At 36.0% G+C, this 17,500-nt stretch overlaps 1 protein-coding gene across 2 annotated transcripts in view; it reads right to left on the reverse strand.

Annotated features, from left to right (window-relative positions):
- Window positions 1-9,294: 9,294 nt before the first annotated feature.
- Window positions 9,295-17,500, reverse strand: part of LOC106881167 (uncharacterized) — a 106,982-nt gene continuing 98,776 nt past the window's right edge. The window contains exons 39-43 of one of the 2 annotated variants that reach the window (XM_089346520.1): window positions 15,325-15,482; window positions 13,320-13,431; window positions 11,761-11,930; window positions 10,420-10,651; window positions 9,295-9,526 (exon numbers count right to left, since the gene is read on the reverse strand). In XM_089346520.1, coding sequence (XP_089202646.1) covers window positions 9,295-9,526; window positions 10,420-10,651; window positions 11,761-11,930; window positions 13,320-13,431; window positions 15,325-15,482 — 904 coding nt within the window. Of the gene's footprint in view, window positions 9,527-10,419; window positions 10,652-11,760; window positions 11,931-13,319; window positions 13,432-15,324; window positions 15,483-17,500 lie in introns of those variants that run through there. The other variant, XR_016239249.1, reaches the window with a different exon arrangement.

Consider the following 17,500-nt stretch of genomic DNA (forward strand, 5'->3'; position numbering starts at 1 on the left):
AGAAATATGAGAGATCTGAAATCGATTTACTTGACCATGTTTTCTCAAGAAAATGTGTTCAGTTCAAAAGAAATCAATATTTATTTTGATGTGCCAATTTATTCTAGAAATAAGTACGACTAGTATATATCTTCGATTCTAACAACGATATGTTTCAGAAGGAAACGAAAATGAAAAATTACTGGAAGTCTTAGACCACGATATGAAGACTACAATTAACTGGCAGTTCGTCGGTTACGACGACAAATGTTACAGTTGATCCGATCAACGGAAAAGATTGTTTATGAAATCAATGTGCAAGTGGCTGAGCACTCACCAGACACGTACTTTTAATGTAGTTCATAGGGACATTCAATGTGAGAAGGTTGGTCCTTTCAACTACAGGTACTACTCATTTTTTTTATCTGTGTAGACTGGAGCTGTGAAATAAAGTATCTTACTTAAGGATACAACGCATCACCGGGAATCGAACTCACAACCTTACGACCGCGATCCGAATGCTCTAATCACTTCATGAAACGCCCTCACGAATATTAAATTACTAATTAGATGAGAAAAACATCAAAAGTTTGGTATCGTTAACCTCTCAACAAATGACTGCGTCAGGGGAAGGGCAAAATGATTCACTCTTAGGTTTCGTCTAGAGATGAGATCAGACTGAAAATATTTGCATGAAATTGAAAGTAAATTTATGTACACCCTAATAGTTAACCCTGTGAATCGATTTCTTTATAGTCTATGTTTATCGTTTATATATAACTGTTAAATTTTTTACACCTTCTGTGACAACATGTTTCCAACTCATTTCAAATACTTACCCCAAGCCATAATTGAGCACTTCATCATAGAAGATGCCATACGCAGGAAGATATGAAGGGCTTCAACAGCCGTCCACATGAAAGATGTCAGAAGGAAGTAGTGTATCAGAGCAGCCACCGTCTACAATAATAACAACAGCAACAATAACAATAATGATTTCTAACGTGGTCTCAGATTATATATATATATATATATATATATATATATATATATATATTGGGTTGGCGACAAAGTTCCCGACGTTTTTTCGAGAATTCTATTTTTGAATCATTTTAGAATCTATTTTGTTGTTTTTTTCTAGTTAATTTTAATTAATTTTTGTTTATTTTCAGATCATTAAAATGGAACGTCAAGTGAAGAAAAACGAGCATTTTCGACACCTCCTTCTTTTTGCTTTTAATCAAAGTTCTAAGGTCACAGAAGCTGCTCGTGACATTTGTGCTGTGTATGGAGAGGGTGCCATAGCTGACAGAACCGCTCGTGATTAGTATGCTAAGTTCAAAAATGGAAATTTTGACTTCAAAGACGCACCTCGTTCTGGCTGTCAAGTTGAGTTCGATGAGGAGCGATTAAACCAACTTTTACACGAAAATTATCGTCAAATGACAAGGAAAATGGCAGAGAAAATGGAATGCTCCCACACTGCTATAGAGAAGTATCTTCATTCGATGGGAAAGGTTCAGAAGTATGGAGCATGGGTGACAACAACAAAAATCAACGAGCCACACTCACCGCTAGTTTGCTTGCTCGTCACTACTGAACTCATGGACACAAGCAACGATTTCTTTATTTAAGATCGTCCGTAGTGTTCCATATAAATATTTGTATTGGCTAAAAATATGTACAGTAAAAATTTGTACTGGCTAAAACTTGTTTTCACCTACCTTACAAGCAGTTATTTCTGAGGCATATGGCTGCATTCCAACAAGGAAGATAATATTAGTGATAGCCAAAGAAATGCACAGGTTTATTAAAATCTTTGAATATATTAATTTCCTTAGATATCTGAAATAATGGGAAAATGAATAAAATATAATTCATTCAATGAAGTATAGCTGAAAAAATAATTTCAGTACATAAATGATAACGACAGCTATGTGAATAGGTGAAGATTATTTGAATAGAAATGATGTTTCTATATATATATAAGTATAATTTGTGTGTGGATGTAGTGCAAAATATGTGTATAATGACCTGAATGAGATATAAAACATTGTTTATTACCTCTTGCACTCATAGAGTAAGTTTCATTGGTTATAACAGTAATCCCATGTAGTTAAGGAACATATGTGATGATACGTTAAACGTAGAATGGTATGTTGCTCACAAACGCATATATGTAATATACGTTGTTGCTGCATTAACACCAACGCTATGTACAATAACGCTATGTACAATATCTGTTTTTCAATCAACACTGTATTCATTAAACAGTTGTAAATATCTAGACGTTATGTACAATGCTTTCTTTGGCCAAAAAGAAAAGACCAGCTGGATTAGTTACAATTCCATGTTGGGATTTCATCTGAGTCTGAGGACCCTTATTAACTCTGAACCGAGATGCAGCTTATAAACCATCTACTAGTAAAAGTTAGAGGATATATGCCTGACGAATTTGCACATAGAGTGTCTTCTTGGAAGCTAATTGACACACACATTACATGTTGCATAATGTAATTGAGGTCTCACTAATTAGAGCTCTTCAAACATGGAAGTTTCTAAGGAGTATGAGTTTAATAAAAGGGAACTCTGCAGCTGAAGTGACTGGAAATGTTCACTTAGCTTATGGAGAAGAGTGCCTGAATGAAGGAACTTGCATAAGACGGTTTGTAAAATTTGCTAACACCAAACAACAATGATAATCCACGGGCACTCTGAGATGGATCTGACTCGACGTTGGCTTTCCGTTCGTCATTATCTACCTTCGTTTCTGGTCGACTCTGACCTCACAAAGCTCTGGTAACTTTGTGAGGTCAAAGTTACCAGAACGGGACTTTGCAAACCAATTTGATACTACAAACCAATTTGATACTACAAACCAATTTAATATTGTCTGCTGTGTCATAACATTAGAATGAAATACTCCATTAATATTCCAAGCAGTCTGTCCTGCTGTATTTCCAAGAAAGAACTCGCATTTCAAAACTGTACGAATTTCCGACTTATCCACCTCTAAACAAACGTAGCAAAAAGAACTATTTATGAATAGTTTATAAAGCGCAAAATGAGTTAGAATAAAGAAATAGATGTGCCAGCTTACTAACAAAACATAAAGATTGTCAAAATATAATAATGGCGCAAAATGAGCAGCTGTCAAAATATAATAATGGCGCAAAATGAGCAGCTGTCAAAATATAATAATGGCGCAAAATGAGCAGCTGTCAAAATATAATAATGGCGCAAAATGAGCAGCTGTCAAAATTTACCATATACCTTACTACAAGTTTCATACTTGACGGCCTAATAACTACTATATTGTTTAATACTTTTCTGAATAAACAAGCTATAAGCTGACTCTACTCAAACACGGGATAGCACTTCCTGTCCCTTCTCTCTTTCTCTTTTATCATTCTTACTGTCTGGACACAAATTTGCCCGGAAATATTTCTTCAATCACTCATAAGTGTGACAACATTCTGGAAATTTCTCCTCATCCATGGCGTTACCCGCAAACATCGTCCATATCGATCTCACCAATCTGTAAAACTTCTACAAGCTGATGGATATTGCCTTTCGGTAATTAAACAGTTTATAAAAGAAAATAGAGACTGAAGTTCTTACCTGGAACAAACATGAAATATTACTGTGAGTATTAGACAAGCTAATGATATTCCGCAGCCAATGTAAGATGTTATATATAAGAGGTGGCTTATGTTTCCTTTTACCGGTATCGCGTAGTTTTCCTGAAACAGAAGCAAACAACAACGTATTAACTCCTCTTCCCATTCGTTCCTGTGTCAGTCAATAATCATATAAATTATGAGTTTATAAAATGTTGATGTAGAAGTTGAGGACTACAGTAAACTGCATTAGAGACAATATATCAGTGGACCATCTTACGTTGCATGTTAGATGAGTGGGTGTTGAAATTATTAATGCATAGACGTAAGCAGCCAAATTACAGATAATCAACAAGTTGTCATAATCTTACTAACCATTAATATGGCAAAACTTGTAAGATGGTTACAAGAACAACTCATCTTCTCTCCAGGTACATACACGGATGTATTACAGCCCTTTGTTGACCAACTGGGTTCCTGTCCAGGAGATTCATCCCAATAAACACACTGTGGATTGGCGGGATTCTGAAACAAATTTTGATAATTTATATAAATTAATTTGTAATTAAAATATATGTAATGGATTTTTGGTAATTTCATTGACAAAACAAAATAGATAATGGCCAACATCATTTGACTGCTATTGGCGCTTTGACTCCAACATTACTGGTTGTGGCATAGTTTAATTGACCATTTCGTCTCGTTTATAAATGTATGCATATTCTCATAATTTACACCCATCGCCATAAAAATGGAAGAATACATTGGATGGTGTAGTTGTAGAAATATTTAATGATATATAAGTTGATGAGATATTAATGGTTGAAATGTGTTTCATGATAGGTTTACTGGGTCAGGCAGGGCATGAAAATAAACGCCAACAACGGTCAGTAATTGAAACTTCAAGATAATTCACACTTAAAATACACCGACACAATCATTTCTACTCTTGGCACAAGACCCGAAATTTGGGGGGAGTGTGGGCAGTCGATCGACCTCAGTATGCAACTGGTATTTAATTTATCGATCCCGAAGAGATGAAAGGCAAAGTCGACTTCGGCGGAATTTGATCCCAGAACATAAAGACAGACGAAATACCGCAAAGCATTTCGCCCGGCGTGCTAACGTTTCTGCCAGCTCGCCGCCTTTATACCGACACAACCAATGAAGTTCAAACGGAGATATATAAAAGTATTATGGTGGTGATCAGAAAATAAAACACAAGTAACTTGAAGCATATCTTGGAATAAAAAAATACTTCCATCGTCACACAACGTTTACGTTATAATCATACAAGTTATAACGCTCAACAGAGTTACAGCTAGAAGAAAAAGTACAACAGTCACTACTACTACTACTACTACTACTACTACTACTACTACTACTACTACTACTACTACTGCCGCTGCTGCTGCTGCTGCTATTGCTGCTGCTGCTGCTGCTGCTGTTGTGGTTGCTACCGCTGCTACTAGCATCGTGTTTCTTTCGAGAGGAATGAGATATGGCTTTGAAATGAAATATTGACAACAACAAAGTTCAAAATGAACACAGCTGTTACCTGTTCTTTTAGGTTGACCGATATGGTAACTGGTTCATCGAGGTCCATTATTGGAGTGTTAGGAATAGTTGCAGCAATAATATTACTGATTATTATTGTAGTATTTACTTCGGTACTGGAATTTTGTTTTACCTGAAAACAGAAGTCATTAAATAAACTAATGTATTCAAGAGAAGTGTTTAACATGTGATGGTATCAAAACATTCTAGGACTAGTTGTGTAGTGCACCAACAGATGGCAGCGTACGGTTGCGTGCGCAGTGAGGGCGAGTTACGACCTTCACGATTTACGCTGCTGAGTGACATTGCTGTGTTTATTTCGCTAGTTGTGACATTTATGTTTTTGTGATTACGCATTTGCCTTAGTTTGCGATTTTGTCATGGACAGAAACAAAGAACTAACGTGAAATTTTGCATTGAACTTGCAACGTCTTTTACAGAGACATTGAGCTTAATTTGGCAAGTTCACGGGGACGAGGCAACGAGTCATATGCAGTGTTTCGAGTGCCATGTGCGCTTTAAAAGCAGGAGAACCTCCCTGTAAGACGCTGAGCGCTCTGAAAGACCTTCCACGAGTGTTAACCCCTGGAAATGTGGCACTGTGTATCGAAAATCCATCCCCCAGGGCCTGACTGTCAATCGAAAGTTCTACTTCGATGTTTTCAAGTGTTTGGAAAAGGACTTTCGGTGAAAGTGACTGGATTTATGGAGCGCGAAGAATTGAATTCTTCACGAAGACAGTGCACCCTGTCACCGAGCTCTCCTCACTTCTAAATTACTTGCTAAAATCAACATGGTATGGCTCCTACACCCGCCCAGTTCGCCAGATTCAGCACCTGCGAACTGCCACCTCTTCCCCAAGATGAAAGTGTAGCTGAAACGTCGCCGTTTTAACACCGTTGTTAAGATCTAGAGCAAATAGCAGAAGATCCTCGACTCGGTTACGGAAAACAAATACCAGTCCGGATTCCATAAGTGGCAGCAACGCTGCGACCCTTGTATTGCTGTGAAAGGTGACTATTTCGAAGGAGAGGATGTTAAAACTTTTGTAAATGCATAATCTTTCTCTAGTCCTGAAACCTTTTGATACCAGTCCCGTACATTTTTAAAGCGCGAATCCAAGCTCTAGTGTTGTTGTACTTAGACATCGTTATCTTATTCAGTCCAACAACTTAATACAATATATATTACAATATATTACATGAGATCACACCTGAGAGTTGCACTCGCTCTAAAGAATAAATAATTTGTTTTATATTGAAATTGTCAACATAATGGCTGCTGGTATAGCTCTCGGCAAATAACGTATTCTCTCACTGCATAGCACATTGTGCAACTGATTTTTACCATAGCCTCTTGCTGACGAAAACTATTGTAAGAGGAATTTGATAGTTGGAACTGTTGAAGAGCCTGATTATAAGTATTCAGTCAGCTAATTCGGATGTTAGTAATCCACTTACAAATTTGAAAGCGGATCAGTAAAAAATGACAAGATTCCGTCTGAAATTAAAATTGCGAATATCATTCTGTTATCTACCTTCCAACGATGGAGATTTCTATATCTGTGAGAAGCTACCTCTTTCCTCAGAGGTAAGAATATTCAAATTGTATATATATATATATATATATATATATATATATATATATATATATATATATATATATATATATATATATATATATGTACGTATATACATATGTGTGTGATTGTGCGTGTGTGTTTGTATGTATACATGTATATTTATATATATATGTATGCATATGTGTGTGTGTGTGTGCGTGCGTGTGTTCTGCATTAATCAACAAGTGTTATATTTGCTGATTTGCATATTTAAAAAAATGATTTTGAATTTACTCAGAATGTCTGCTTTGACTAAATCAGAGCAAAACAACGATGTTTTACGATTCTATTTTGTCGTTTCTGAACGAGTCTCTTAAGAGACGTTTTGACGAGACTAAACTCAAAACAACGGTTGTTTTTAGTTTGTAGATACATCCTAAACTGTATACACACACGCACATACATGCATATATACATATGTACATATACTCAGCCATTTGTAGCTGTGTTTTATTAGTATGAATACGAAAAAGGCAACAATGAATACAAGCATTTAGTCTGCTGGAGAAAAGCAAATTTCCGCTTTGGTTCCATACCCTATATAGCTTATCATCCTTCATGGATAAAAACGAAATCCTTGAAACATTAGACCGTTCTTCGGTTCTCAGAAATTTTAATAAACTCTTTGGTAATGTAATGAAATCAAACCAATCCTTTACTTGTGAGTCTGACTGTGGGTTGTTATATATCTAATGGAAGAAAATGAAAGAAAAAGAAATGAAATTGATTAATAAAATAATACCACTACATTTGAATGATGCTGAAGTTATAAAGTCTCATAGACCTTCGTATATCAAATCATTCTGCTTTGGAATAATGTTTCTCGGAGCACATAAATATTGGGTTGAAAGGTCTGTTGGATAGAAAATGTTCTATGGACAATTTTATGACGTGGGTATAACGTCTGGTGTAAATTGGTATTACACAAATAAATAGTTGGTTGTGGTTTTCTAAATATAAAACTATCGCAGAAATATATCTGAACACAGAAGGCAATGCGTAGTAGTTACGATACTCAGCACTCACTGTTCAACTACCGACTGTTAAACCAACACACGTCGCACAAACATGGTAACCAATATGATCGGACTAACACCGTCAACTACTATTTCTTTTATTTGGCACACAGGCCATGACACAGACGGGACAGCACAAGGACAGACAGAACACCACAGTGGGGACAAAAAACACAAAACGAACGAATGAAGGATGAATAAAATTAATGATGAAGAAATGTTCCCTGTCACCTCCTCTGGTGGCATCAGCTTCAATTTTGTACCTTCTTTCTTTAACAAATTTCTGCTGCTCCTTGCTGCCTCTGAGTCTATAGTCACTTCTCTGATTTCCGTCTATTTTACTGTTTCGACAATATTTCCCATGCCCGATACTACAGCGTAGCTGCCGACATGCGCATGTACTTCATTGTATGCAGTAATTTTTGCCCCCACTAGAGGAGCAAAAAGAAAACAAAAGCGAACAATTCAAACAATCAGCAACAACAGGCAACTTCTCTAGGGAGGACCTTCAACAAAGGATGATTATCCGTGACAGTAGAATTTCAATTGTGAACGATACAATTCAAAATGTTAAGGCTACAGATTAGCAAGAAAGCTAAAATAATAATATCGTTTATACTTTAGGTACAAAGCTCGAAGTTTGTCTAGTTGACTGCATCAATGCCATTTCTCTGAAGAATCTGAACTTAGAGTGTAAAGACGGACGAAATGCTGCTACGCATTTTGTCCGGCGTGCTGACTGTTCCTATCAATAGCTATCGGTTAGTCCATCTCCAGTCACGTGGAGTGTTCAGCATTCTCCTGTAACAGGCAACCTTGGACCTTTCCTATCCAAACGGGGATTTTCAATCCAATATTTCGATATAATTCTTTATAACATTATGTCATTTGAGATACTGTCATTATTATTATTATTGTTGTAACTTCTACTTCTTCCTCGATTACTACACTGCTATACCATTACAATTAACAGAACATCTAAAGGTACCATTATCCCATACAGAAGTAAAAATTGGAGTTTCTACGTTGGTCAACTAATTATTGATGTATGCAGCAGTTTTCCGTTTTCTGTCTCAATCTATTGTTCTCGGGTTCCCAGGGGCATGACATAGGGCGAAGTAATGCTATATTTTTAGATGAATCAAATGAACAGAAAGATAGCGAAAGTCAGTTGTATGTATAAAAGCTTCTATTATTACGTTAGGCTTAAAGTGGGCTGACACGTAGCACGCCGGACAGAATACGTAGCAGCATTTCGTCCGTTTTTACACTCTAATTTCAGATTCTACAGAGAATTGGCGTTGGTGCAGTCAACTAGACAACTTCCCCAAAACTTCGAGCTTTGGACCTAAAGTTGAAACGAATATTATTTTAGCTTTATTGCTAATCTGTGCCGCATATATATTGTATTATGTATTTGGATTGTAAACTGTATCAAGCTTTATACCATACATACTTTATACGATAATAATGATATCATATTTCATTGTAATGTATTTGATCAATTTGGGTGTTTAGAACAAATGGTTAGTAAGAAAGTAATCATAAGAAAGTACTGTACCATTGTTTTTGCTTCATCTTCTTTATTTCCAAACGAAATACCATAGGCAGCACCATTGAAAGTGTCCTTCTCCACTTTCATAGCACCTATACCAAGATTAGAATATACAGCTGTGAGCTGCTGCTCTTCCAGTGGAATCTTTTCTGCGATTACTTGTATAATGTCCAGCATTCTGTGAGAAAATCAAGAAAATAAATCTCAATTATTCTTTTATTCTTCCTTTTATTCTTTTATTTGTTTCAGTAATTTGACTGCGGCCATGCTGGAGCACCAACTTCAGTCGAACAAATTGGCCCAAGGACTTATTCTTTGCAAACTTAGCAATTATTGTATCGTTCTCTTTTGCCGAACCGCTAAGTTACGGGGCTGTAAACACACGAACATCGGTTGTCAAGTGATGATATGGTGACAAACATACACACATACACACACATATGTATGTATATATATATATATATATATATATATGTGTGTGTGTGTGTGTGTGTGTGTGTGTGTGTGTGTGTGTGTGTGTGTGTGTGTGTGTGTGTGTGTGTGTGTGTGTGTGTGGTATGTGTGTGTATGTGTGTGTGTGTGTGTGTGTGTGTGTGTGTGTGTGTGTGTGTGTGTACGACGGGCTTCTTACGGTTTCCATCTACCGAAACCACTCACAAGGCATTGCCCGGCCCGAGGCTATAGCAGAAGACACTTCCCCAAGATGCCACTCCAACGGACAGTGTATTTCACATACGTAATTTGATATGGGTGTAATAACATTAATTATGTGGATGATCGAATCTTTTTTTGCTACTGTTGCTTCTTCTTTTTCTTCTCCCCTTCTACTACTACTACTACTACTACTACTACTACTACTACTACTACTACTACTACTACTGCTGCTACTGCTGCTGCTGCTGCTGCTGCTGCTGCTGCTTCTGCTGCTTCTGCTGCGAATAGCACCATCACCAACACCACTATTACTATTACTACTTCTATTACTACGACTGCTGCAGGTGCAGCTAACATTACTACTACTACTAATAATAATAATAATAATACTAGTTACAAATGTGATATGAATTTTACCTTTTCCCAGTTCTCTCTGATTTTCCATCTTCAACCAAAACCTCTTCCGGTGTGTTTATCATATCGTTGATACTAACAAGTATATTGTTCACTGTTATATTGGCGGACACATTCGATATCAATGGCACCATTTTCTCATGAATGTCTACAGCCAAGTCAATATCTTCTGCTTTCAAATACTCTGATTTCTTGGAAATATCGCGGAGTATTGTTGAAACCTCCTCAATATTTTCTGCAAAAAGAAAATTTTGCATGAATTGTAAGGGAATTTACAGTTGCTTTCAGATGAAATATTAGATGCAAATTTAACGTCACACAATTATTAATGAATCAATAGAAGTAAATTAACCACTCCAGATCCATACAGCACAGAGATTGCTAAATGTGTTCAGTTCATTAGTGGTATACTCATTGCTGTACATCCTTAGGGTCTCCAACTTTGTGGAATTAAATGAAACAGTGGAAGGTGGAGTTACACAACAATATGGGATCTTTTGTTGTTGAATAAGACATACTCATGGCGGAAAGTGTTTATAAATAATGTTGAAGACAGCCAATGAGCTGTGATACAGCATCCATCATAAACAGCTGTCAATTTGAACATTACTGTTTAATTACAGACTGAACCTAGACGAAAAACAGGCTACAGATATGACACTTCATATTCGTCAGTTTTCTTCATGACCTCAGAGAAATTGAGGTCATCATACTACTGACTGATTATGAATATCTCTTTAATTTTATAGTGTTACAGCAACGGCCGAGAGTGATAACTTGCTCGCTTTCATCTATATGGATTACGTCACTGATATATTCATGTATTTTATAACTTAGAGTTGTGTACTAGTAATATTTCTATCGCTTTCTGCTTCTTTATCTATTGAGCCATTCTATACAGAACTGATGAAATAAGTCGTTTTAACGATATAAAATTAAACTTAAATCTCCTAAGTGATAACTTCTCTTAGTACGTTTTCATAAGTGATTCTTGTGAAACGACGTTGGAAGAGATGAATAGAAGGGATTTCACGACTTAAATCTTGACATGTAATTTTAAACATGACTATACATAAATAATTATGCATATACATATATATATATATATATATATATATATATATATATATATATATATATATATATATATATATATATATATATATATATATATATTGCACATGGATAGACATATGCATCTAAGTATGCATATATATATATATATATATATATATATATATATATATATAGTTGTCGTAATGGAGGACACACGTATATCTCACCTACTCTTATTACTACTATATTACTACTAATACTACAGTAAGAGTATTTCGAAACGCTCACCTTTATCAATGCCTGCACTTGTGATGTTCTTTAGTTGTTGAGTGATCCCTTCTGTATTGTAACACTGAGACATGTCTGGTTCTTGCCAGACACCAGTGAATAGTGAACATTTGGAGGATTTCACATATTGACTTGTTGGCATTTCGGAATGTACCGCCTCACCAGAAGAACTGAAAAATATAAAATATTTCCAGACGTGTTTATGCACTTTTAATCCATCAATATCAGTAGAATGTGTGATACACTTTGACCACATCGAGATTTGAACTTATAACATAGTGGAAGAAGGATAAATACAGTGAATTCTGCGTTTCCCCGTGTCACATGTTTCAACCTAACTGAACTATATGTACAAATTATGCCATTTAAATCCCGAACAACGCTGGGTATGTCTACTAGTATGAGATATATCAAGTTGTTTTCTTTGACCATTTCCGAAGTCAGGATGAATTGTGACATCAACAGTTTGATCCGGAGACAAAGAAACAACCCATGGATTGGAAACATCCCTCTTCACCTGCTCCAAAGAAGGCCAAGATTGTTTCATCTTCCGGAAAGTTTTAGGGGATGCAAAAGACATTGTGTCATTGATTATATTCATAATGCTTACATTATCAGTGGAGTGTATTATGCCATATTACTGAGGCAGTCGCACAAAAGGCTATCATGTTAAAAAGCCCAGAAAACTTGACGAAACGGGTCTTGTTTCATGAGGACAATGCTCCAGCACACAAAGCCTTTGTTTCTTAGCCCCTTTTTAACTATCGTCTGCTTCCCTAACATGAAAAAATACTTGGTTGAGAAACGGTATCGCTGTGATGATGACGTCACATCTGCTGTTGAATTGTTTTCACCACCAACAGGAAAGCTTCTTCAACAATAGGATTCAAAAATGGCGACAAGAAGTGTGAAGACTGCAAGGGGGACTATGTTAATAAAATGCCCACAAACACAGACACACATTTGATCACATTCCATGAGAGAATCTTGGTCACCATATGAAATATTCAGCCGATTCTCGTGTGAAACTCATTTTCTGAAAGTAACAGTTTAGATGCATAACATGTGGAATTGTGTAATAGAAACGAAAGAAGAGTCACCGTGATGAGTCACCTCCCTGCTCTGCTTTCTCCGATTACCAATATACAGTAACAAAACGTACGCTCTACAGTAAATCAAAAAATCGTATAAAATAATATTACTCCGAAATCAATAGAATTGTTGATAAATAATGTTGGCTGAGTTTAGATATGCGTTTTCTTCCATACATATATTTTGTAACATTCTGGCACTTACAGGAATCGTAACAACAAATATTTTAAACCTTCGTCTAACATCAGCAAAAACGGAAATCTCAGTGGTGAGACTAAGACAAAATTATATCGCATCCTGTACAAAATGTAAAATAGCAGAATTGAATGATTTCAATAGACGCACATTAATTTTATTATCTTAATCTCTCTGGGTGTTTTATTTACTATGTCATGAAACATTCTCTCACAATAAGATGGTACTGAAAACTTGAAAATTTGAGATGAAATAAAACAATGCAAACGAACCAGTATCTTGTTGCTACATTTGCATGACATAGGACCGTCGCATTAGTTCCTATTTTTGTCATTGGCCAATAGAAAGTGCCATTGCTAGTTGTAATGTTTTTACCACAAAGCACTGAAAAACAAACAAAAACATGTATCTATATATATAAAAATGAGAATGTGTGTCTGTCTGTCTGTCTGTGTGAATCCCTAAAACTCGAGAACTACGCAACCAATTTCATTCAAATTTTACAGATGCCTTACTTAGGGTTCCCGTTGTGTTTTAGTCAAAAAAAGAGCCCACGGCAACAAAATATCTCCTCCACTATTTAAGTATTACGTGTCAAAAGTGAAACAAAAACACTCATGTCAAATACTTTCACTTTAAAAATGAAACTATTCTACTAACTGAAACAATCACATTTTGATACTGTCATGACAGATACTTTCAGAGAGAGAGAGAAAGAGAGAGAGAGAGAGAGAGAGAGAGAGAGAGAGAGAGAGAGAGAGAGAGAGAGAGAGAGAGAGAGAGAGAGAGAGAGATGTATATGTATACATATAGATGTATATGTACACGTTATTCCACTAACTGAAACAATCACATTTCGATACTGTAATTACAGATACTTTCAGAGAGAGAGAAAGAGAGAAAGAGAGAGAAAGAGATGTATATGTATACATATACATGTATATGTACACGTATATGCATAGATATATATAGATATAGATCTATATGCATACATGTATATGTATACATATGTGTAGATGTATATATATATAGATGTACATGTAATATGTACACATATATACATATATATACATGTATACAGATATCTATACATATATACACCCATCACACACAAACACATGCACACAAACACACACATTAGTCATTTGTTTTCTTATCCAAAACTACGTCAAAAGTACTGAACGGATCTTTATGAAATTTGGAAATTATATTCTATGTATAACGGCCATAACTCCCATGAAAATTCATATATTTTTGATGTTGATGAAATTTTAACCCGAACATAACAGATGAGCATTATTTGTAATTCAACGGTACAACGGTGTAAGACTACCCTTTCAGAATTGTGATTTCTGCAATGTGGTGCATAAATTGTCAAGTAAATGAGACGCATCTTTGCCTCCACTGATTCACTTGCAAAGTGTTGAGTAAAATTATTTCGTTGCAGACCTCCTTTGGGTCTTTTTATTATCACTGCGACACACATAGTCCCCAGTTGGTAACATTGATTTCAAGGCCCTCCTAGATGAGAGACTGGCATTCCAGTTAATGTCGATGTTCCATGCATTGTCTCTCTACTACCTCTGTCAAATGAATCACCAAAATTGGCCTTTCATTATTTATAATCTGTACCTGTTTGTTTGGTTACGAAATAAGATACACAAAAACGTGTTTCTGAATTAGGTGTATTTACTTTATATACATATGAGTTGAAAACTTTCTTCTAGCATTCCACTTAATATCTATGTTCCATGCTGGCATGGATTGGAGAGTTATTAATGTAGAAATATGGTATCGTAGCTACTAACAGCTGAGGGTTGCGTAGTCTAGACGGCGTTTTTAGATTTCATTATTCTCTTTAACCCGGGCAAAGCCGGGTATTTCTGCTAGTATAAAATAATTATTACAAAATTCATAGCTGCGTTTTATATACTGGAAAATGCATGTATATACTGGTTAAATATGTATGAAACCAATCAGCTATACAACCAAATGAAATGTCAATTCTATTCAAATCTTACGACCATTCAGAACAGTTCACCAAAGCACATGCCATAAGAAAATCAACTACTAAAAATATTCAAACCACGACAGACGGAAGAGATGGCTTTGAAGTCGACGATTTTAAACTAACGGAGAGAACACTCGCATACCACCCGAGGAAACACAACTAGATCTCATTATGCAAAGAAACAGTTTCATAATCATATACATGTATTCTTGGAGGGCTACATTGCATTTATCATTGTTGATAAAATGACACAAAACACTACTTACTTTCATCAAATAACTCCATGTTCCGTTTTTGAAATCCCAAGTCACGCAAAGACTGTGATGTTTTAAAACTTTCGAAAACTTGTTTAAAAATTTGGTCTTTGGTAATTATACGTGGTACTGTGCAAGTTATAGAAAATACTTCTCTATTCTTCTCGTAGCTGAAATAGGATTTTAAAAAGAAATTTTTTAATATAATTAGTTTCAACAACCTTCACCAGATTCTTTACTTACATGGGAATCCAACTAGTTTTAATGGAAATGATCTTGTCCTAATAAAAAAATCTAAATACCATCATTATATAACACCGATTGACAAAACAAACCTTCATCTACCAATAATGGATATCAATGTATAAAGACTTAATTCCTTTGCCTTAGTATGACTGCTATCCATTCATCCAACCATCCATCCATCCTCCGTCCATCCATTCGTCCATCCATCCGTCAATCTGTCAATCCATCCACACAAACACACATCCGCACTCAAACTCATAGTGACAGAAAGTGGGGAATGAAGAATACTTCAGTCAGTATTCCATGCAAACGATCCTGGCTAACAAAAATTCAAGCGAGGATTATGAGAATCCTTATAGACTAAATTCATAAGCTGCTTCGTATAAATTGTAGATCAGAGGCAATTCATTGAATTAGACGCCGAATATAATAGCAATCGTCTCTCTGCTATATACATATACGTAATAGATGCATATATATTTGTGTGAGTGTGTGTGTGTGCGTAATTGTATGTGTGAGAGAGTACGTGCGTAATTGTGTGTGTGTATGTGTGTGCGCGTGTGTCTATGCTTGCATGCATATGTCCTATATATTACTGGCCTATAGAGATTAACAGCTAGTGAGCCATTCTAAATGCACACAATTTCTGAAGCATAGATGAATGTCAATGAAGATGTATTTCGCCAGTTTGAGACTTGTTCCTGATGACAAACTATTTTGCGGGGAAATACAAACATATTATGTTTTGAAGATATGAATAACAAGCGGGAATCGAACTTGTTTTCAGATTCCAGGAGACACTATTGCAAATTGCACAACAGAGCATCAATCACACAATCTAATCGAATGAGGTAGTTTGATCCATTTTCTTCTAGTTTTTAGATAGTTTATAGTGTGAAAATGCCAAATTGTGATTTAGATACCTCCCTCTCTCGCTTCCTCTCTCTTACTCTCTCTCCCCTCGCACACGCATACACACATATATCTACGCTCTATTTCCTCTATCCATCTCTGTATATATATGATAAACTTGCCTAACATGCTCGGTTTTACCATGACGGGACGTGCTCATTTTGGACTCTACTTTTTATAACCTAATCTATTTCGAAAAGCAGAGTCCAACACAAGTAATGTAGTCAATTTAGTCACGTGCGTGTGTATGTGTGTGTATGAGTGCATGTGGGCGTGTGTGTGAACGCGTGCGTGCGTGCGTATTTGTGTGTATGTGTGTGTATTATAAGTTCAAATAATGTTATATATCTGAATTCTATTTACCCTCTTTAGTCTTTCAACTTTCAAGGTGGTCTCCTTCATGATCAAGATACAAGATATGTTCGTCGTACACTGTGTAAAGCACACTCTGTAAAGCCGTAGAAGACATGCCAAAAGAGACATCGGAATATGAAGCAAAACTCCGAGCTGTCGATTTTCTCAAACCGTCCAGCACATGCCAGAGTAGAGAACAGGCATAAATTGATAATTATGTTGATGTGTGTGATTATGATGACGATGATGATGACGATAATGATGATGATGACAACGACGACATATGCATCAACGTATATGTTCACATATGTACAAGGGGTGTTCATTAACGATTTTTCCATACCCACTTCTCAAGAAATGAGATAAACGAAACTTGGCACAAATGTTAGTCCTTCTCTACATCGCCACTACCAATGGTATCACACTTCTTCAATCGCTGTGAAGATCTTGTCTCTAGAAGTAGGTATGTTGCGTCTGGAGCCAAGACTTTAAACTCGGAAATGAGTTCATCCCAAAAGTTCTTCCCCTTCATAAAAAAGACTTCGTGTTTGGTAAGAAGCGAAAATCAGATGGTGCCAAGTCCGTAGAGTAAGGGGGATAAAGAAGGATTTCAATATTTAATACGTATAACAAAAATAAACATCGGACTAATTTGACTTCAAAATATACAGAATTT

Source organism: Octopus bimaculoides, chromosome 30 (assembly GCF_046866305.1).
Source record: "Octopus bimaculoides isolate indiv1 chromosome 30, ASM4686630v1, whole genome shotgun sequence".
Taxonomy (NCBI): Eukaryota; Metazoa; Mollusca; class Cephalopoda; order Octopoda; family Octopodidae; genus Octopus; species Octopus bimaculoides.